General features: G+C 38.8%; 1 protein-coding gene across 4 annotated transcripts in view; it reads right to left on the minus strand.

The window, feature by feature from the left end:
* Positions 1–13,483, minus strand: part of LOC107555305 (B-cell lymphoma/leukemia 11B-like) — a 29,303-nt gene extending 15,820 nt beyond the window's left edge. For 3 of the 4 annotated variants that reach the window (XM_016238065.1, XM_016238064.1, XM_016238062.1), the window contains exons 1-2: positions 12,897–13,483; positions 4,893–5,237 (exon numbers count right to left, since the gene is read on the minus strand). In XM_016238065.1, the coding sequence (XP_016093551.1) occupies positions 4,893–5,237; positions 12,897–12,960 (409 nt within the window). In that variant the 5' untranslated portion in view covers positions 12,961–13,483. The remainder of the gene's footprint in view (positions 1–4,892; positions 5,238–12,896) is intronic. The other variant, XM_016238063.1, reaches the window with a different exon arrangement.
* Positions 13,484–22,633: the final 9,150 nt, after the last annotated feature.

The following is a 22,633-nucleotide window of genomic DNA, read 5'->3' on the forward strand; positions in this document are numbered from 1 at the left end:
ATGCACATAATAAAATGCAGCTACTTACGAATGCGTACTTGCATTAAAACAATGCATAAAAACCATAATTTCCTTAATGGTGTAAATGTATGAAAACAGCGTTTCACTGCACTGCTGGATCTGTGGTTCATTTTGCATAAAGATGTTCAGAGACAAAGAGCACCTGATAATGTTTTACTTTAAAAGATGCCTGTGCATTTGCAAAAAGAGTACTTAAGACAGTACCTTCATGAAAATTCAAAGGCTGATCCTTGAACTTGCTAAAGACACTGTGTATTTAAAAAAATACTATTCTCTGAACTTCAAAAACATTTCTTCTCTTTTAACTACAGGATTCAGAAGAGCTGTTTTCATATGCCAGGATATTAGCAAGAGTTTGGACACAAAAGAGAGGAAAAAGGACTGTGAAACTGACTCATCAAATTCACTTTCTATTCTGCTTCACACACACACACACACAGTCTGAAACAGCCACTGTAACCCCTAATCACAAATCCAAAGGCTGGACATCAAATGCTGCAACGTTGAAAACAGATGATCAGAGGTAATTAACGCAGTTTCATATGCAAATTTAATTAATGCAAAACTACAAAGTCATTATGCAAATGGCGTCTTCTTGAGCCGCTGTGCAAATATTCATCACTTGAAATAGGGATCAGTCTCCCATCTTTAGAAACTCTCTCACAACACACACACACTGTTCTCTTAGGATCATGTGTGAATAGTGTATTTATTTTAAACTTCTTTCCATTGATGCCAGACTGGGGCCATCAGAGCAGACAGCTGAGAGGCAGGAAGACACGATTTGGCACAGGAGTGAGACAATGAGACTGTTAGACCGGCACGGTATGAATATTCATGACACTGATTACTTTCCATGATTAAAGCCTACTCTAATATTTAAATGAGTGCATGCTAGGTGATTAGAGGAGCGTTGGAAAGGACAAACGCGTGATGCGGTACACTTTCTGCCGCGTTCATGGAGTATGATTAGCTAGATAGTTCAGAGATTGATTAGAAACTAAGGGCAGTTTCACATCTGAGGGATAGGATTTGAAAATAGCATGAATGATGCTGGTATGCACTTGATGGAGGTATTTCATCAAAAACTGCAGGTAATAGGCACTTCCCTTGAATACGGTGCAAATTGGTGTCCTGTTCATTATTCAACACAGCAAATGTATGAAATCCCATATCATCTAATCCCAAATCAACTATTATCTAACGAAAATAAACCTAGCATGAGAAGTAGTAGCTAGTTTTAAACTTTTCAAATGTCTGAATCTTCTATATTGGAGGAACGAAGAAAAAGTGAACTTAGAGACACATTTTTTGACATAGGCATAAATATGTGAGTTTTAAGTAACAGAATTTAAAACTGTAAAAAAAAAGGTAACAATATTTTAATGCGATTTAGTTACACACATACATGTACCCTAACCCTAACTTTGACCCTATAGTAAGTACATGTAGTTAATTAATTTAACTGATTACTTAAATAAGGCTTTCATTTTTGGTGTTTGCTCAGTTATTTTTCTTCCACAGAACAGAAAAGGAGATATTTAACAGAATGTTCATGCTGCCCTTTTCCATATAAAGTGAATTGGGTTTGTTGCTCCAAAAATGACTAAAATAAGTCTGTACGAGTCACACACTGCAAGTATTTTAAAAACAATAGTTTTGTGCGAAGAACAGACTGAATGTTTCCTGAAAATCTTCTCAAATCCTATTTGCGCATACATATATTCAAACTGTATGTGTGAACGTTTTGAAGCTGTATTTAGTTAATTAATAATTAAGTTAATTTAATTATGAATTCTTAATATACCATTTTTATTATTAATTTGTCATTATTGATTTTTATATTTTGTACATACATTTTGTATTTATAAGTAATTTAATAACAATGCATGAATAAATGTGACATTCAAAGTCAGTAAACTCATTAATTAATAGTTTAAAAAAAAATCGGATCATGATTCCCAGAATCTGAATCATATCAGAACCTGCAAGTGCCTAAAGATTCCATTCAATTTCATATTTTTAAACATGTGACCGCTCTGCTCCCCATTTGCGAAGCAATATTAAAGTAAACAGTGACAACATTTTCAAAATGGCCTTTTCTGTGTCAATTATGTCTTAACCAAAAAAACTGCTATCTTAAAATTACTTTTGAACAGACGAGCCATTCTAGCATTAATTAAAACATTTCCACTGAGATGTGAAGGGGTTAACGCACACCCATCAGGTTTGGCGTTTTGGCCCACAGCATGCACGGCTTTTGCCTCTAGGCCGCCATAGCTCCATATTGTATTTAATTAGCCCCATTAAATATAATCTAATTTGGCTGAAACTTAAGACAGTTAAGTGGCAATCTAATGTGTTGAGCAAAGCTTTCATGCTCTGGAAATATTTAATTCAAGCCTAAAGCACCTTCTTGCCCTGCATTTCTGTGGATAACCTTGACGGCTTCTCCACTTCTGTCAACGAAGCAAAACTAAAGCCAAAGTTGTTCGGTAAAAAGTTCAGATAAAAAAAAAAAAAACCTCAAGATTAAGAGCTTTGAAAAGGCACATTCAAACAAATACAGAAAACTAATAACCTTGTATAATTTAGTTTTTTTTTTAAATTGACGAGGCTGAAGCCTGCTGACTAGTGTAGGGCAGCAAACGTGTGCATGTGTTTGATTTGTCTCTATTTGTCATATCCTGACTAGCAAGTGAAGCACTTCCTTGTCCAGGCTGTGTGTGCTGAGAGTAGGATGGGCGGCACTGTGCTGGAAGATAACATGTGGCCCCTCCAGGCCCCGCACGCTAAACTGAGTCTTTAACCCTCTGAATGAGGAATCTTCTTCATTAATCCCCACACTATGTCTCTTAGCACTTGAATTTTAATGGGCTCTCTTAGCCTTTTTTCTTAATACTATGATATTTCCCCCAAACACGTCGGGTGAGGATTTCTGGAGGGGTTTTTTTTCCTCTTCGAGAATTGGTTTCAGCTGCTGGCGCACTCAGGGCTGTTATGTTTCACTTAGAGATGAGAGAAAGTGAGAGAGAGATGCTGCGTCTTGCTCTAATAAAATCATGCAAGGGGTATTAATTCCTCTTGAAGGCCCGAGTCAAAAGAAAAGGACCTTTTGAGAGAGAAGCGATCAGAACAGTATATGTGTGTTTGTGTTGAGAAATTAACAGTTCACCCAAAAATGAACATTTTGTCATCATTTATGCAGCCTCATATCACCCCAGCCCCATATTATTGTTATTATCTTTAATATTTGTTTTTCCAAAAGGAAGAGCAAGGCTGAATTTCTGAGCTGTTCGGAAAAAGGTCTAAAAAGCAGCATAAAAGTATACCCAAATCGCAATATTCCAAGTTGTACAATAGCTTTGTGGGATGAACAGATGAAAATGTATCGATTATTTTGGTATTTACTGAAATCTTATTCCCCTCCAGAACTCACAAATCACTAATGAGATCATTTGTATGATTCATTGTGTTCAATTCAAAAATGGCACCTTTAAAAGCCTCACATCAGCTTTGATATCACTGATGCTATCGGTTTAAACAGAAGCTCAGCCCTTCTGCCTAATGGATGTCTTTTTGTTTCATAGAAGAAAGAAAATAATACGGGGGTTGAAATGACATGATCAGTAAACAGACATAGACAAAATACTCATTAGGGGTAAAATATTCCTTTAAAAAGTGAGGTTTTAATTACTATCCAATTGGTTTTAAAAGAACCTTTATCAAACAAATAGATCTGGTCCTGGGTTCTAATTGGTCAGCATTCCAGCCTTGCTAAAATATACAATAGAGGAACAGCTAAGAAGCAAAATCCTGTTCACCAAGCTACTGTGTACATCACTGAGCAGCACCTATAGAGACCAAATATTGACCTCAGTTTACACATGAACCTTAGTTCATGGACAGTATGTTCCAGTGGAATGATGGCATTAGATTGATAAAGATATATATATATATAAAAAAATGTTTTTTTAGAGAATTGGTTTTAATGAAAATTATATACTGTACACTAACGGTCAAAAGTTTGGAATAATTAAGTCTTTGTTGTTGTTGATGGTTTTGATATAAATATCTTATGCTCACTAAAACTGCACTTGTTTGATCAAAAATACAGTAAAACCAGTAATATTGCAGGAAAAAACGTCACTTTCACTAAAATATTATTACAATTAAAGCTGTTTTAATATATTTAAAAATGTAATTTGTTCATCTGTAACACAAAGTTTGTGTTAAGTAAGATTACAAATAAAAAAGAAGAAAGGAAAGGAAGGAAGGAAGGAAGGAAGGAAGAAAGAAAGAAAAAAAGAAAGAAATACACTTTTATTCAGCAAGGACTCAAAAGTGAAAGTAAAGACTTTTATAATGTTACAAAAAAAATCTGTTTCAAATTCATTTATATTTCTATCTATTACAGAATCTTAAATAAATATCCCAAATTCAACAAAAATTCATGGCTGCTGAAAGTTAAATTACATTTTAAAATATATTCAAACAGAAAACAGCTACTATTTTACTGTTTTATTATTATTATTATTATTAATGTAATAATATGTTAGTGTATTGTTTATAATAATATAAAAAAATAATATAATTTTATTTTTACAAAAGATTAAAAGATTTGTACAAATCTTAATTATTCCAAACTATTATCTATAATAAAATATGTTATGTAGTAACCAGCTAAAAAAAAAAAAGTTTAATTGTCTGTTAAATTTTAAGTTCCACAAATAAGTTTTTATTTAATAAGTGTATCTATTTCAAGCATATCAGTAAATATCTTTGTGTGTGTGTGGGGGTGTTTGTCATTTCACAGACTTCTCTCTCCTGCCAAGCTTCCCCTCCTCCAGTCCTCAGTGTAAAACACCTACCTGTTGGGATGCCCTCCTGCTTGGGGTAGATTCCTCTGGCGGGCGTCAGTCGTTTTTCCTCCTCCTCTCCCGGAGTGACCTGGATCCCAACCTCTACCGGTCCAGACCTCCGGCAGACTTCCGCCCGTGGCGGTCTGGGGGACGGGGAGTCAGTCGGTTTGTCGAAACAGGAGCTAGATCCAGGGCACAGTCTCCTTTTGTGCTCGATAAACACTAGAATATCTCCCAGGGGGAAGTTGGTTTGACATTGACCGCAGGTCAGCAGGTCACTCTCTCCGGCTCCGCCCACAGGACTGGCTATGGAGCCCTCTGATGGGCACTGATCCACCCCTGCGTCATGATCTGCTGCAACAGAGCAGAGAAATTAGAGGAAAAAATATCCATTAATGCATGACTCTATTTTAGGCACATTATGATTAATAATAATAAGTGGCTTACAATAATCAATTTTTAGCTGCAACAGCTCAATTTGCCACAGATAGTTGCAAATAACTGAGATAAAATCCTGCCAGTGTATTTTGTATAAATTTGAATATTGATTTAATGATCAATTTCTTGTTATATATACTGTATATATTTCACTATTCACCAAAGTGATTTGCAAAATTTGCTGCTAACTACAACGGCGTGAAGAATATTTCATGTTTGGCAAGTACAGGTGAACATGATCTGATTTTCTAAAAGATGTTTAACCACATTCAAGTCCAGACTGAAAACATCTGCTTGCGTTCTCAAATTAACCACTGTGCTGACATTTTTACTGATTACACTGATTTCAGTTTTTACTAACTGAACTGATTATTAATACTTTTTTCTTTTTAATACATATTTGAATTAGTTTTTGACCGTTTTTGTTTCTTTTCTTTTTTTAATCTACTGTTTTTAAAAGACCATTCCATCATTATTTTTATTTATCCCTGTCATTCATGCTGTTATTTTTTTTAAGAATCTTAAACACAAAGTAGATCAAATATGTTATCATTTTTAGCTCCTTAAAGCATTATGTACACATCAAGCACTATATTATAAGTCCTCAGAAAGCATTTCAGAGCTCTGTATGGGGAATTTACGTTATTTAAGGTGTTCATTGAAATGTTATCCACTTCATCTGTCTCCAAATCATATCTGACGAAAAGGACACATTTCAGTGAATTATGTCTTAAATTGTAGTCTGTCACAAAAAAACTATTATGGGTAATTCAGAAGACCAAACATGAGTCAATTAGATTATGTTTATGCTGCTTTTTGTCATTTATGGAGCTTGACTGGCATTGTCACATTTAACTGTTATTGTATGGAAAAGAGCTGCATAAAGATTCTTCAAAATGTATCCTTTTTTTATGGAAAGGCACATCCAAGTTTGGAATGACATGATCGTGGCTAAATAATGACAAACAAAATATTTTATTAAATTTGACTTTTACATCTCTCTTCAAAGCTCTTTTTCTTTATTATGTAAAGCATTTTAAATTAACATTTCGGTCTATATAAAATATGCAATAACATAAATACATATGCCTTGCCTTGACTAGTTAGTTTTTTTATAGAAGGTTTCTATATGACAAATTGTTATTGGTGTGTCTGTGATTTTTGTTCTTCCGTTATAGTGAGCTACAAATCTGTTGGCTATCAAACTAGTCCAGACATGATTAACTTGCTTGTTGGGGTATTGCATGTACTGTAGACTCCAGACGACGAATGAGTTCTTTTAAATAACTTCATGGATCGAAATGTTCAACACATTTGCAGCTATCCTCACAAATCGCCTCAAGCTGAGCGTGTCCAAAAATCTTCGGATAGAATCTGTTAATGGAAAAGAAATGTCTCTAGTATTAGCACAAGTTACATGTGTCTGATTCAGTCTTCATAAAGCACAATTCACAGCTCACACAGCATAGACTAACACCTGTGAATTGCACAGTAAGATCAGTAGGGAGAGAGTGTGTGTGTGTGTGTGTGTGTGTGTGTGTGTGTGTGTGTGTGTGTGTGTGTGTGTGTGTGCGTGTGTGTGCGTGTGTGACAGGTAGTACAGTCGAAGCCTTGCAGTGGTAACTGTGTTTCCGGTCTACTTCTCTGCACGCTGGACGGATGCTGGAGAGGTGCACATGCACCATACAGGTATGTCGCAGCAGACAATCTAGCGCTTACAAAAGCCGCAAAACAGCCTCAAAATACGCTCTCAGGCATGAGTCGTCTCGCCTGTCAGCGCATCACAGGTGCACGTTGGGAACAGTGGTTAAGGAGCGTCATAAACAGCCGTTTCGTATGTGAAAATCAGTTACATCTTTATCACTTCGTACCCTCACGGAATTCCCTGTTTGGCATCTCAATGCCGTTTTCCCGCATTATTGTCAATGACGAAACAGTCAAAGCACACTATTTGCTGTGAAATGCATCGGACTCAACACAAAACCACATTGAGATACAAAACAGATTCACAGAGAAAAAAACAGCAGCAGTATGAGATCCGATAGCAAATCAACTCCAGTCTCTGCCTGAGGGACAAACACACACTGGTTGGCTGTACGCTCTTAAATAAATTAGGTTCTTTATTGGCATCTATGGTTCAAGAAGAAACTTTAACATCCATGGAACCTTTTCAATGCACAAAAGGTTCTTTATATTATAAAATACTCTGCACACGAAGAAAAAAAAACTGTTGTTTTAATAACTGTTACTGAAAGGATCTTTGGGGAACCCAAAATGGTTCTTCTGTGGCATAAATAAAAAATAATGTGTAAAAAACCTTTTGGAACCTTTATCATTAAGACTGTAGGGGCCATGGGAAGAGCATGTTGAAGTTGAAGAGCAACTCAATTCTTTTAAAACTATATTCTTGATCTGTATTAAATTTAGAACCTCCACCATCACAGAGCCGACCAAAGTCAGTTTGAGCAGCATGTGATATCTAAACAGAATGATCTGAAGGACGCCTGCGAGAGCAGCACCGGGCCGCTGCCACACACTCGGCTGTCTGCAGCTCTCCCCCAGAGCAGTGGAGTGATGCCAAGAAGGAGAACACAAACATCGTGGGCTTGGCATGGACCCAATGCCCACGGAATTGTGCACGGAGGGTGTGCTTGGGTGGCAGCCACGGCGTCCTAAACGGGCCAGACGCAATAGAAGAAGGTGTATGTGAGAGTCACAGGTGTACAGCAGATGATGTGTGTGTTCTGTGATATTTCAATCAGAAGCCGAAACTCAAATCTTTATAGAAAATAAAAAGTGTGTAAAAAAGCTGGAAAGCCGATATATCATAAATTGCACACACCATCAACTTAGGTTTTCTATGAATAATAATACTACAGTGAATTTACAGATGTTTGCTCACTATACAGTGGAATTAAAAAGTCTACTTTTAGAATCTTGGACCTGCAATCTAATTTAAACTAGGAAATGAACATTACATTTTAAAACAAGAAACAATATGCTGAATAATGAGCAAGATTCTTCACTATTCCTATTTCACTAATTTAAAAAAGCTGATTTGTTGCACTGATCATTTGAACTTTAGACCAAAAGTCAGATTTGCCTTGCACTGAAATATAAGATATAATCTTTGAAACATTTTCAAATCATGCTGCACAATGTAATGATCTTTTATTTAATTTTTTTCACAAACTGTGGAGCTCATGCAGTTCGAATGCTGCTGTTATTAAAGCAAACAGAGTAATTTGTTTTAAATTCACCTTTTTGCTGAAATTGTTATGTTGATAATATGATGCACAGTTTAAAAAACATATTGGGGGGAAAAAATGCACTCTTATTAGTGGTCTAAGATTTTTGAATCTCACTTTATAAGAAAACAGGAAAAGATTTACGTGAAGAGGAAATCAGTACATACAAATATATAACATTGAGGATACTCTATTAAAAAGCATTTTAGTAATACAGTAGTAATTAGAGTCATTAATAATAGAAGAAAGCATATAACCATTTATATTTGAGATAAGATGTATGGTCATAAAAAAAAATACTGATCTACTATTCTGAATAACTGTGAAAATCGATTCATCATTTGTAATAATAAATAATTTGAGGTAAAGTTTATTGTGGTTATGGCTCTGAATTAAGGCAATAATATAAAAAATAACAGTGACAGAGAACACTAAGCGCATTCAGAACAAAGATTATGAGGGATATATATTTGCGGGACCGTTAACGTCTTCAGCATGCGTTAAAAGATTTTGCCTAATGTGATTTTTTTAGCTCACCAGGTGCATTTCCCAAAAAATTATCCATGTGCTTGATACCGTCTGTTTCTTATCTTCATTTAAGGCCTATACACTGTCAACTGCTTCTGGATGTGTGCCAAACAAATGCACACGATTCTGAAATGCACGTGTGCGCCCTAACAACTCTTCCCGAACCCCACAATTTCACAAAAAGCTGTGTGCTCGAACTCAGAACCACAAATATTATTTTAAAGAGTTGGTTGGAGGCAAGGACATGAAATGTTTAGCACAGTGGGCACAGCGTCTCTATTACTGCTCCCCAGGGTGAAATCTATACTCCAATAAATTGAATTAATTACCTTTAGTGTAAGATAAGAGATTTATACTGAGCCTGTTGTGGGAATGATACACTTGGGAGGAGAGATAGCAATTCAGGGTATTAACCATTATAAATACAGTTATCACGTTTCCTGAAGGCAGTAATCAGATTCTCAAAGAAAACACACACACAAACATACACCGTCTCTATCACTTTCCCTCTCGTAAGGACTTACAGCACCCCCTATCAGCTTCAACCGTGCACATTTACACTCCACTGAAGCTGTGCAAACCAGCAAACACGACACTCATAAAATAAACCGAAATAATGTGCAGCGGAATAGAGACTCGCCTATTATATTTGCCAAGTCAGGTCAGACGAGTCCGATCAGCAGGTAACCACACGTCCATCAAACACCTCTCGGCTCTCACGGTTTGTGAAATAAGTTCTCTCGAAGGCAGTGCTAACATATACAAAAAGGGTGGACATCACCATAAAGTCACTCCTAAAGAACAGAGCCACTTGTAAAAGGCTGATGTGACCCTTTCCACCCTTTGGTGTGGCGGTTCATGCCTTGCGTTTTAATAGCATGATGACCACCGGCCACTGAATGATCAAGGAAAACATCATGTGAACATTCAAAGAGCTGACATTCACAGCCATTAAAGAATCATTTTACATTTTTAAGAGCCAGTAAGGGCCCTAATGGATGGCCCCCACCCACATTTTACCATTTCAAGCAAGCCGTCCAAAAGTCGGTGAGTGAACCAGAGGCAAACTACTCATGTAATGAATCATACATGTTCACACGATTTACATGCTACTTATGAAAAAACTAAAAAACTAACGAGGTTCTTTGGCACTGAGGTGGTTTGCTGAAATCTAAATACGAGCGGTTTCACCTCTTAGATTTCCTCAAGAACCCATATTTGCTTCTGCAAGAGCCCTGCAATTTTAGGTCGTGGCGACTTCTTTAATGCACACACCTGTACATGTACATGCGGGCGGAGAGTGCGCCCCGCGTTTATTTCAAGACGTGAAGTATGCTGATTTTCCTGTTCCTTGGTTTTCTCTCTGAGTGTGATCTATAGGTCTTGTCGCTCTGGGCAGAATCTATTGTGCAACCTCCAGCTAACTGACATGTTTTGTGCCAAAAGCATTGACATAGCCAAATGAGGGCACTTTGGTTTTCCCCCGCAGACAGACAGACACCCCAGAAAGAGCCTGTGAAGACTGAAATGGAGGTTGGCGTGCAAACCTGAACGGAGTCCACTTAAAAAGTGTTGGTTTACACTCTGTACACATGCGATAGAGTGTATAGAGCGCACAATGTAAACTGCACATTTGCCAACTGACACACACACACCACCAGACTAATTATGTTTGAACTAAACACATATTTGAGACACAGTATAATGATTCTGCTCGAAAAAAAAAAACGTACACTGGACGGGTTTTGCTGTACAAACATACATATTTAAGCGAGCACTAATGTACAAGGTGTTTTAGTATTTATTAGTCACAACAACTGGAAAGAAACCAAAAAAAAAAAGTATTCTGAGAAAATAAAAACTAAAAGCAGCTAACTATCTGCTAAATAAACAGCATCAGGTGAAATATACCGGCAGTCCCGCAGTGCATTGAATTTAAAGGCCACCGCTCTCTGTAAGCCCACCCACTCCTTCAACACATTTTTCTCATCGCCTGTGTTTTTGTTTTCTAAACCGGCAACATAAGCATCATTATGTACAAGGTGTTTTAGTATTTATTAGTCACAACAACTGGAAAGAAACCAAAAAAAAAATGTATTCTGAGAAAATAAAAACTAAAAGCAGCTAACTATCTGCTAAATAAACAGCATCAGGTGAAATATACCGGCAGTCCCGCAGTGCATTGAATTTAAAGGCCACCGCTCTCTGTAAGCCCACCCACTCCTTCAACACATTTTTCTCATCGCCTGTCTTTTTGTTTTCTAAACCGGCAACATAAGCATCATTAACAGTGCAGATTTTGACGTGTAAAGACCATCTACTCACTACTGAATCAGATATTTTCAGGAAGGCACGCCTTCGCATTGTACCCACATTCTCAGTGTAACCAGAAATACCAAAATGAATAACAAGGCATAACGCAATGAGCATCAAAAGTAAAAAAAAAAAAAGGCGAACATTTCTAAAAATAAAATCATTTGTAAAATATTGCAAGTTTTTACCAGGAATTATTTGATAAATACAAACATTTAAAACAGAAGCTTTGGAGTTCAATTTCACAAATACTATGGGTGTACGGGGTAAATCATATCTGTGATATGCAATGTATTAATCGTGGATAAACGTTCCTAGTCTTTTATTGTTTATGGCTACAATGAATGTTATAAACACTTGTAAACATTGTGTAAAGATTATATCATTGAGCTGTTATAAATTAGACAGATTAGGTCTTTATGATTTTTTTTATGTAAACACTGCATTATGTCACTCTGAAAAGTTTACATTGCAACTAATTTATGCTTCTTTTTCTTGTGCAAGAAAAGCTTTTAGGGGAATGAAAAAACTAGGCAAAAAGAAAACTTAAGGGTTTAGAGTACTTCAGTGCTTTTATATGAAGCTTTACTAGTGGAAAGAGTGCGTAAAGCATCTTAGATAAAAGGATAAATTGAAGATGAACTTAAGGAGTGTGTTGTTTTTTGACGATGAACACCAAGGTCCATGCATGTGAACCCTGATATTGTTAAACAGTGGTTATGATTAAAACGCATAAGCACTTTTGTTTTGTTTTTTAGATGTAAATGAACAACAGACTATCCAGCAAAGTTGGAGCCTTTTAAAGAAACTCCATAAAGTAAACTTGATAAGCCATGTATGCTTGTGTATACGTGTGACAATAACAGAAAATAGGTGAGTGTGTGTGTGTGTGTGTGTGTTGAGTGGGACAGAGCAGAATGTGTGGGTCTCACAAAACTGTATGTGTTATGTTTAGCACGCCGAGATTGTTCAAATCAATCATTCACGGTAAATGAGAAATGTATCATCATAGTAATGAACTGATAGTGTTTCAAATAAATAAATAAACACAGTAACAACTAACAGGCCTCACATGTTGGTTATAGATATCAATAAATACAGCCTAATAAGTAAACCTACAACTTGGCTTGCTGTTATTATTTTCGGTTCTAATTAAGTTAACCGGATAGTGCACATAATTACATTTTGCAAAAACAACTTATATGCTTGACTTGATGGTTTTATGAGCTGATGATCCTAAATGTGCAAAATGTAATTAAGTTAACCTTTTTAGTTAGGATAGTGCACATAATTACATTTTGCAAAAACAACTTATATGCTTGACTTGATGGTTTTATGAGCTGATGATCCTAAATGTGCAAAACACATGTAACACTGCAAAATTAAAAAGCAAATCAGAAAAAAAGAAAAAGTTTTCTTTGCCCTTATACTGCGTAATAATGAGGGAATGGCAGTGGGATAAAGGTGGCAGAGGTCTTGTACTCACTCGGTAGGTTCTCCCTCTGTGTGAGGGACAGATGCTGTGGGTTGCCTTGCTTCCTTCGGGACATCGCCCCGCATTTACAGCAGCATCTCCCGGACACTCGGACTAATGTTCGCGCTCCTGAAGCTCTCCAAACTTTCCTCCACAGCCCGGGTACTCCACTGCGCTCGCTCGCGGGCTAGTCTAGTCGTTATCACGGCACAAACTAGCACTTGTACTCTGTGAACAGACTAAATTGTATCCGACTGTCGTGAAGCATTAACTAAGTGCCACTTGACCTGAGACAGTAATGCGTGCGCTGCGACCCGCAAGCAGCTTCTTTAACCCCAAAACCCTGTCTCAAAATTCAAATAGTCTTTCTTTAAAAATCCCTAAAACATAAAGACAGTTATTGTCCTGCTATAATGGAAAATCCAAGATCTGTGGACGGCGGGCTCGCCAGGTGAGAGAAGTCTTTGGCACTGTCCTCCATGTGCGCTTGGCATCAGAGCGCAGAATGGCTGAACCTCTGAAGACAACACCTCCTCTCCAGATCAATCACGACCCGAGCAATTACGTCTCGCATTCACGCTGGTTCACAGGGAGGACCCGGCGCCTGTGTGTGTGGCAGGGGTTGCCTCTGAAGAATGGAATGGGATTCAAGTTCAAGTACGGACTTGATGTGACGCGTGGCGCTGGGGGCGACTAGTGGTGGCAGTTTGGGTACAGAGGGGTCTCCGAGCCCACCAGCAACGCTCCCGTCGCTGCACTGTCTGTTAAAAAATAAAATAAATCCTGCAAAATTTACGGAGGGGAATCAGACAGCTTGGTTGCAAGAAATTCACTGACAGTAGTGTTTAAACACTATAATACAGGATGCAATTTTAGTGCTCGTTTATGTTGCAGGTCAAAACCTTAAAATCCATTAAATGGAATAATATAGGTTATAAACATACTTAAACAGGTTACATTAGATTTGCACTTTCAAATACAACTTACTGATAACAGAAGAGCACATGCTAAATTAACAGAGCTACAGAAACGCAAAAGCCCGTCAAGGTAACACATATGACGCGTAGTAAAATAATGCAATAAACATTGCATAATAACGGAGCAGGCAACAAAACATTAAAATGAATAGGCCTACGACTGAGGATAAATAAAATAGCCTTTTATAAAAAGTGATGTGTCGGGCAGAGACGTCTGGGACGTCATTTTACAGGCTCTCACTGGAAATTATGAGGTAAATAAATGTATGTTTTAATATTATAACGTCATCTAAAAATAGATATTTATATTTTTACCATATTTTCAATGGCAATTCATGCTTTTTAATTCACTAAAACCTTTAAACTGTGAAATTAAATGTACTGTGCGGTTAAATCGAAAGGTACCTACACTCTAAAAAATGCTGGGTTAAATATAACCCAGTGCTGGGTAAAATAGGGACAAACCCAGCAATTGGGCTGTTTTGACCCTGGGTCAAAACAGCCCAATTGCTGGGTTTGTCCCTATTTTACCCAGCACTGGGTTGTATTTAACCCAGCATTTTTTTAGAGTGTACTATATTTTTTACTGTAGCATTTTACATATACATGTTTAGAATAATATGTTCGCATTTCTGTATGAACTAGTATTAGCCATCACTGTCAGCAGAAAAAAAAGAATACTTAAAAACAGGTTTCTTACACTGTCGTGGGGATATAATATAATAATGCACAATTTTATAGAAATAACTTAATAACTGGGGATTTTGGCTAAACTAATGTAGAAACTGGCTCTACATTTTAATAAAATGCTGTGTTTAAGAAAATAAAAGATGGTCCTAACATCATGTGCTGTATTTTGCATTTAATTTACAGTAGTAGTAGTAGTAGTAGTAATAATAATACACTCTAAAAATGCTGGGTTGTTTCAACCCAACTTTGGGTCAAATATGGACTAACCCAACTTTTGGGTTAAAAATGTAATGTAAAAATGTTACCCAAAAGTTGGGTTAGTCCATATTTGACCAAAGTTGGGTTGAAACAACCCAGCATTTTTTAGAGTGTAATAATAATAATTCATTAACCAGTCAGTACAGCTTGCAGATCTCCAATGCTGAGATCCAAGGTAAGTAATTTTGTGTGCTGGGCCCTCTCTGCACATGTGTGTCCTGTTTCCATTTAAGCCAATAGCGCCACCTGATGGTCTACTTTGGACCTAAAGCGTGTTCATTGAGACGAGGGTTAGGGCAGGTTTCCCCACATCTGCTCCACATCAACACATATAAAGAAAAAAGAGCATAGAAGAGACCGGGGCTAGTTGTCACATGGGCTATATTAGTCCATCTGAGTACTGAAGGTTTTGAATGAAAAGTCCCATTACATAAATGTGTGTTTTCTTGCTGTTGTTTTCCTTTGTTGGTTGCAAACACTTAATCAATTTTAGACTTCACTTTGTGAATCATAACAAGTTAAAAATTTTAGGTAGGCCTATGTGCATATAGAGAAACTTAAAATATCTTAAAAATTAAAAGTACCCTGATAAATAACAACTGAACAAAAAAACTAGTCCTTTAGCCTCTCCAATTTAGTCTTAATATTAGAGCCTACAAAAAATTTGTTAAGCACATTTTAGGGATTTTAATTAAATGACATCTTGCCCCTTCTTTCCATCACAGCAGATGAACTATGATAAATGGCATATCACTTCACACTGAAGCAATAACTACAGTCAGTGTAGTCAAGCCCCAGAGCAAAGTCAGATTCATCAATAAATCATGATTTTTTCCATTAAGGGTTACCGTTGTTGCCTCTGGGAGAGGAACACCATTATACAATGGCAACACGCAAGACACTGAAAAAAAGTTTATGCTGTTAGTTTGGTCGTGTCTCAGTAGTGACAGGTAGACTGCATTTTTTGGGCATCACAGACACGTTCTCACATGCTCACATGGCTCAGTGACCTGGAACGCATACATGATGTAAAAATACTCTCTAGGTTTTAAAACACTGTCTCTGTCTTCACTCTGAAATGTCTGGATGGTGATTAAGAACAGAACACACCATGCAAGACTTTTTGGGACACAAAATTTGTAGATATTGCATATATTCTGTAAAAATATTAGGTAAATAATGGCAAACCTACTGCACATTTGACATATTCATCATGACAGATTCGTCAATAAAAATCATGTTTTATTGATGGATCTGATAAACGAATAAACTCTTTGAGCCAAGAAAAAATAATAGGTACAGCCAATGCAATGAAAAATCAAACATCAAATAAACAATAAAAAAGCTATTTTAGTAATCATTTTTATATTTAATTAATTTTTTTACAATAATTAAATAATAATAATATTTTTTTTTTAATTTTGCTTTACACTAAACAGACTGAAATGTATCAAATAACATGACTAATGAAACCCTTTCCACACAAATATAGCACTTTCTTGAGATTGAAACTTTAACTGTTATTTATACACAACGAGGCGATATTTGCTCATAAAAGGCCTTTGTAATCTAATTATATTTAAATGAGTTTGAGAATTTGACAAAGATTTTATAAACTATTCAACAAAAGGCATTTAATTAAAACATTATTAAACCGTTCATTAGTTTAATGTATCTGTCTTACTGTAAAAAAAAACAAAAAAAACTGGGATAACTGGGAATAATATATTAATTATGGTAGCATCAACAATAATGGCAATCAGAATGTTTATGATCTTATTGATTATTGGCCTTTATGTACAGTAGTTTGTCATGTCCACAGTGGACTGAATGTCTGACTCTTAAAATCGCGGTCACTTACGCCCACTATTGGATGCATTTGCACAACTCAATCTTCACAATTCACTACCTTTATTTACAGTACACACAGAAAAAAATATCAAGCCTGGACAATTTTAACATTTAAAATCGATAAATATACTTTAAATTGTGTCTTATCATTTGTCGAAGCTAAATTCTGTATAAAACTGAAACTGACAAACAATAACAAATTATAAAGAATTACCAACTAAATACTAATCACAACATTAACCTGTCTGAGACAAGAGAAATTGTCTGTTTTACTGTGACCATGGTCATAAAATGCATCACTTAATTGCCTATAGTCCCTCTGTGTGAGCTACTAGTGATCAAGATCCTTTTTTTTTCATTTTAATGGTCAAAATAACTATAGCTCCTGAAGGGTGACCAGGTAACACGAGTAGTAAGGGCTTCACATGGGATTCACAAATGATTATTATTTAATATATTTTAGGTGGTTAGTATTTGTAAACGAGGCTTATCTCATTTGGTATTTTTTTATTACCTCATAATCTTAATACTAAATTTGCTGTTAGGCTACTTATTGATTACTTGTTTCCATATTAGTTCATATTTGTAGCTGAAGTGTTACTGTAGTACTACTTATTTGTCCTGCATTACTTCTGCTAAATAAACAACAACTAATAAAAATGAGTTGACAACCTGTCTGCTAATCTTCAACATGTTTGCTATTGAACATTCACGTTGGATTGATTGATTTAAGAGATGTTTAATCAAGAGATAAAAATGCAGCAATTAAGCACCGTTTACTATTTTTATTTAAAATTCATTTCATATTTAGCAAAATGGCATACACGCTCAAATGACTTTGAAGGGCATAAAAACACTTTTCCAAAATTGAGAAGCACAGTGGAAATATATATATATATATATATATATATATATATATATATGTTAATAGTTACAAGTGTTAATAGATGTGTGTTGTCCTTGATAAATAAATAAATACACAGTTTATGTTTTATTTTTATAGTAAACACAATACATACAAATATTAAATATTTACAAATATTCCATTAAACATATTAATATGCTAAATAAATGCTTTAAGCCGCCTGGTCCCAGCTGTTGGTCTCTGATTTTGTTTGCCATGTGCTCCTTTTTTTCTGGAGCTGACTGACCCACACCTGCACTGTCCTGTTGAAGGAACAAACATAATGATGTAACGCTGAGCAGATTTAATGAGAGTGATTCTTAGAGAAAATCTAAAGATAAATTGCTTCTACCATTTCAGTATGATGGGGGTTTCTGAATTGAAAAGGATATACTCATCCCAGATAAATTTACATATTGAAATATAATACACAGTTTTAACTAGAGGATGTGGAAAAAAGTAGCAGTAAAACAGAGATAGAAGGTACTAACCATCTTCAGGGTGAGCTGGGACATGGGCTGTGGGGTTTGATGGTTCAGCCTCCCCAGTTTTAAGCTTCAGCTGTGGCTTGTCGACATCCACACACAGTATGTTTTACATAGGTGGCTCACACACATCTACATTGTCCTGTTGAAGGAACAGCCATAATCATGTAATGCTGGGAAGGTTTATAAAGTGCTTCTTTAAATCTAAAGATATATCCTTCTATTGTTTTGAAATATAATGTAATATGATTTCACATAGACAAACATAGTAGCTTAGGTGAAGGCAGTGTTTAATCTTTCCAATAAATCTGAAAGTAAGTAAAAACAAGAGATGGAAGGGACTTACTGATGCCTTATGCTGCCTCCGCTGTCTCTGCTGCTGTCTCCACTGTTCCCTCCGCTTCTGCTGCTCTGTGACTCTGTGGTTTGCTCCCTGTTGTGGGGAGCTTTTGGTCACAAGTGCTCCCTGTAGGGTGCCAGAATGCACAGGCGCCACTTTTGAGGTCCTGGAGGGCATAGGTAATCCATAGGTGGAATAGACAGGCATATTCAACAAGCCTCTGTTTTCCTGCCTTAATGGTTCTGGTGGGCACTGCTGCTCCTTTCAGAGATCCAGCAGACATGCACTCCTGCTCCCTGTGGGGTCCTGGCATGCACAGGGTTCCTGTCGGGTAAAGGTGCTTCCTGTGGGGACTTGGAAGGCATGGGTGCACCCTGTACAGGAAAGGCTTGAGGCTTCAACTGCAGCAGTTCCTGCCTCAGCCGCTCAGGGATTTTGAGACTTCGTCTCTCTGCGGTCTTTTTGGGGATGGGTGCTCCCTTCTCATAAGAAGCTCGAGACGATAACTGCAGCAACTCCTGTCTCAGCGGCTCAGGGATTTTGAGCCTTTGCACCTTTGGGGCAGGCACAGATACTCTCTGTTGGGACTTGGTGGGCACTGGTGCTTCCTGTGGGGTCCTAGCAGGCGCAGGTACTACCAGTTCATAAGCGGCCCATAGCAGTTGCTGCCTCAGATGCTCACTGATCCTGACTTTTCCTCATTGTTGGGACCCAGTGGGCAGGTGGTCCCTGGGGGCAACCATCAGGCACAGGTGCTCCCTGTGGGGACCCAGCAGGCACAGGTGCTACCTGAGGCTTCTTCTGCCTCCACTTCCTTTGCTGTTGCCTCCCCTCTTTAGTGGTCTTCAGTGTTGCATTTGAGAATGCTGAGTCCCCACACTCAGCCTTCTCAGACCCAGCAAGCACAGGTGGTCCCTGATGCTTCCTCTGCCTCCACTTCCTTTGTTGCTCCGTGGTCTTCAGAGTTGCATCTGAGAAGCCTGAGTGCAGGGACTCAGTCTTCGCTGATGTATCGTTGAAGACCAGGGATGAGGTGTGGTCCCTCTTCTCAGTATAGGCAGGCACAGCTTTTTTTGGGACCTGGGAGGCATGGGTGGTACGGCCTCCCCATACTCAGGCTCCTCAGATATAGTAGAAGAAACTTCCATTATTGCCCACCACTGCCCTGCAGCAAGGGCAGTAATAAGCTCATCTGAGAGTTCAGAAGATGAGGAATGCACTGCACTCTCAGGAAAACTGGTGGGGATGGTTGACATATAGTCATGCTGATGTTTGATTCGATGGTGAAAGATGATCCAAAGAAGTGAACAATACTGCCCTTGTCTTTATACCTGTAAAACACTGTGACAGAAAGACAAAGGGAAGAGATGATATAAGAGGAAACATATAAGAGTCTGTAAATTGGTTGTTTTAGTTTTTTTGGCTTTATTTATTTATATTTTTTACAGGTACAGGTTTTACCGGTACATGTTTTACAGGTTTTACAGTGTATGCCCAGTGGGGTCCATACATTTTTTTATTATTATTATTTTACTAACTAATGTGCATAACTCAGATGCTTATAATATAAATTAACATACCTGCTTCTACATGCATATGAAATCACTGTAAGAGGTAACTATTAAACTATTAAGGCTTAGTAGGGAAAGCAACGTTTTTGTCAGTCGATGATGCCTTTTGTCAATAGCAATATTTGAAAAATATAGCACCGTCATACAGGGGCGGACTGGGACAAAATTTCAGGCTGGGAAATCTCACACTCATCCAGGCAATCACATACACCCACAACATTCTGAAACAAGGACAACCTTATTTTTTTGTAGGGCCATCACATAAACACATTACAATAGATAATAATGATGTCATTTATCATACAATCCACTATTATTATTATTACTATTAGGTTATAAAATTGAATGTGAGTTAGTCATATTAAATCAGACAAAAATACTAAAGTCCCATTGCACAAATTGGTAACGGCCAACTATTGCTTCGCAGTCCGCACTTTCACCAACAGAGCGCTGAGCGCTGAGCGCTTTATGAGTGCCGTTTGATTGATTGAGAGAGAGCACACTCAAAGACACTAGAACAGAGATTGTCTTACTATAGGGAGATGTACAGAAGTCCTAAGAGGCCATGGATTATTAATTTTCTTTCTTTCTTGTTTTGTCGGGATAACGACTTAATTATTTTGTGATCTCGACATAACAAAAGTTGTTCTCTTTCATCATCTCGTGTTCGAGATCCACCTATGGGAAGGGCATCCGTGCCTGACCTCTGCAGAAGCATCCAACTGCACCAAGTCTGGCTTGACAGACAGGAGCGCGTGCCCAATGGCAGGTAAGGGACCGCCCCTTAAACGAGCGCATAAAGCCTTTGCACGCGCTACATTTCTCTCTGAAAATTCACTCACAGCTCGTTGGTTGACTTGCACTATTGTCTTCAGGAGGACACATCTTTGGATCAGCCTCCGCCGGACATGTTTGTCATTTTTACCAGGTCAGCTGTTTTATTCTGCAAGCCGCCCATGCTCGCATTTATTACCAGGCTGCCCACCTCTTACCTCGCCTTTTCCTCACTCCATCTACTGTCCACTACTCATGGCTCTGTCGAAATTGAACACGGCTACCCTCATGGACATCGAGTCGCAGGCCTACCCAGCCGCGTGCGGCGCCCTTATCGCCGCTATGGATCCCCATCCCTTTTGAGTAGTTTGCATGGGTCTTCAATACGCTCAGGAAGCCATCGATTTCCTGGAGAACTATAGTCATTGTTTGGCGCTCCCTAAGAAGCTCCTGCATCTGAGGCTCAAGGTGGCCACTACTCAGCGCGTCGACTTAGGATTGTCTGACTCGGATGGGGAAAAAGGTGACACCGGCACACTCCAGGGTGCCTTCCGTGGTGTGGCCTCTCTGAGCTGGGCCGATCAATGTGACCCATCCCCTTTGAGGATATTTTGTCTGCTAATCCCCATTTCATCGATGGGCCGCCCGGCTCCGGGGACGAGGATGATGCAGGGCTTCTCGATGGCTCAGACGATGAGGAGGCCATCCCGTCATCAGTAGCCCCTCAGGCTAATGCTCCCGCTGCCTTCCCCAATCGGTCCTCCCCGAGTTTTGTGAGCAAGCGGCCGCTCGCCTCAATATTGAATGGCCGGCGCTTCAGAATGCGTCAGACCAAGAAAGGGACGTGTACGACGGAAAATTTCTCAGACCCCCTCCCAGCCCTAAATAACAGCTTCTTCGCGTCCTCCCAGCATGTGCTAAACATATGAAGCACTACTGGGGAGATCCGTTCGATCTCAAATACGACCTCGCGGGTCTGGAGTTTAAGGACATGGCGAATCTTGGTATGGGTGAGCCCTCTATTGCCAGACACCTTAACCCCTCTCAAGGCGGCTGCTCGCCACACCCAAGCCTGTTCTACCTGGCAAGATGGACCATTTCTCTGCGTCCATTCATCAGGCCTCTTATAAAGCCTCGGCTTTGGCAGTAAGAGCCCTCAACGTCTCCTCCCTGCTATCCACTTACCAGGCTGAACTCCTGGTCGACATGGGACAACAACTGGAGAAAGGGTCGCCATCACTCGATCTCTGGAAAGAGATAGTCACGGTGAACGACCTCGTTCTCCGTAATGCCTGTCAGGCAGTCCAAGCATGCGGGTGCTCTATGTCTCTCTCGGTGGTCGGAGAGCGTGCGCAATGGCTCAGTCTCTCCGGTCTCCCTGACAGTGAGAGGCAGCGCATTGCTGAAGCACCGGTCGAGCCTGGCCAGGCTCTCTTCGGCCCTGCTCTGAGATGATAAGAAAAAGGAGGACGAGGCTTTCAAACTTTTATGCCAGACGCCCTCTGTGCGGCCCCCAAACCCCCCTGCTACGTGATGTCATCATAAGCCCAACCAAGTGCAGCGAAGTGAGCCCCCACCTTCTAAACCCTGGGGGGAAATGTCCTTCTCCATGGCCAAAAAAAACCCAAACCCCACTCCTTCCGACTCAAGATGCACAGCCACAGGGGGCTTCGAGTCCAAGTTCATGGGCGGTCAGCCCTCCGGACACCAGTACTGCCCCTCTTGTTCTTCCGTTCAAAAAACAGAGGTTATCTGTCAGCGGGGTCAGCCCCCTGCCAGTGAGCTCCCATTCAGAGTTGGCAGAGGCTTCAGTGTTCCCTCACTCGATCTCTGGAAAGAGATAGTCACGGTGAACGACCTCGTTCTCCGTAATGCCTGTCAGGCAGTCCAAGCATGCGG

The sequence above is a fragment of the Sinocyclocheilus grahami genome, unplaced genomic scaffold, assembly GCF_001515645.1.
Source record: "Sinocyclocheilus grahami isolate Dianchi unplaced genomic scaffold, SAMN03320097.WGS_v1.1 scaffold530.1, whole genome shotgun sequence".
Lineage (NCBI taxonomy): Eukaryota > Metazoa > Chordata > Actinopteri > Cypriniformes > Cyprinidae > Sinocyclocheilus > Sinocyclocheilus grahami.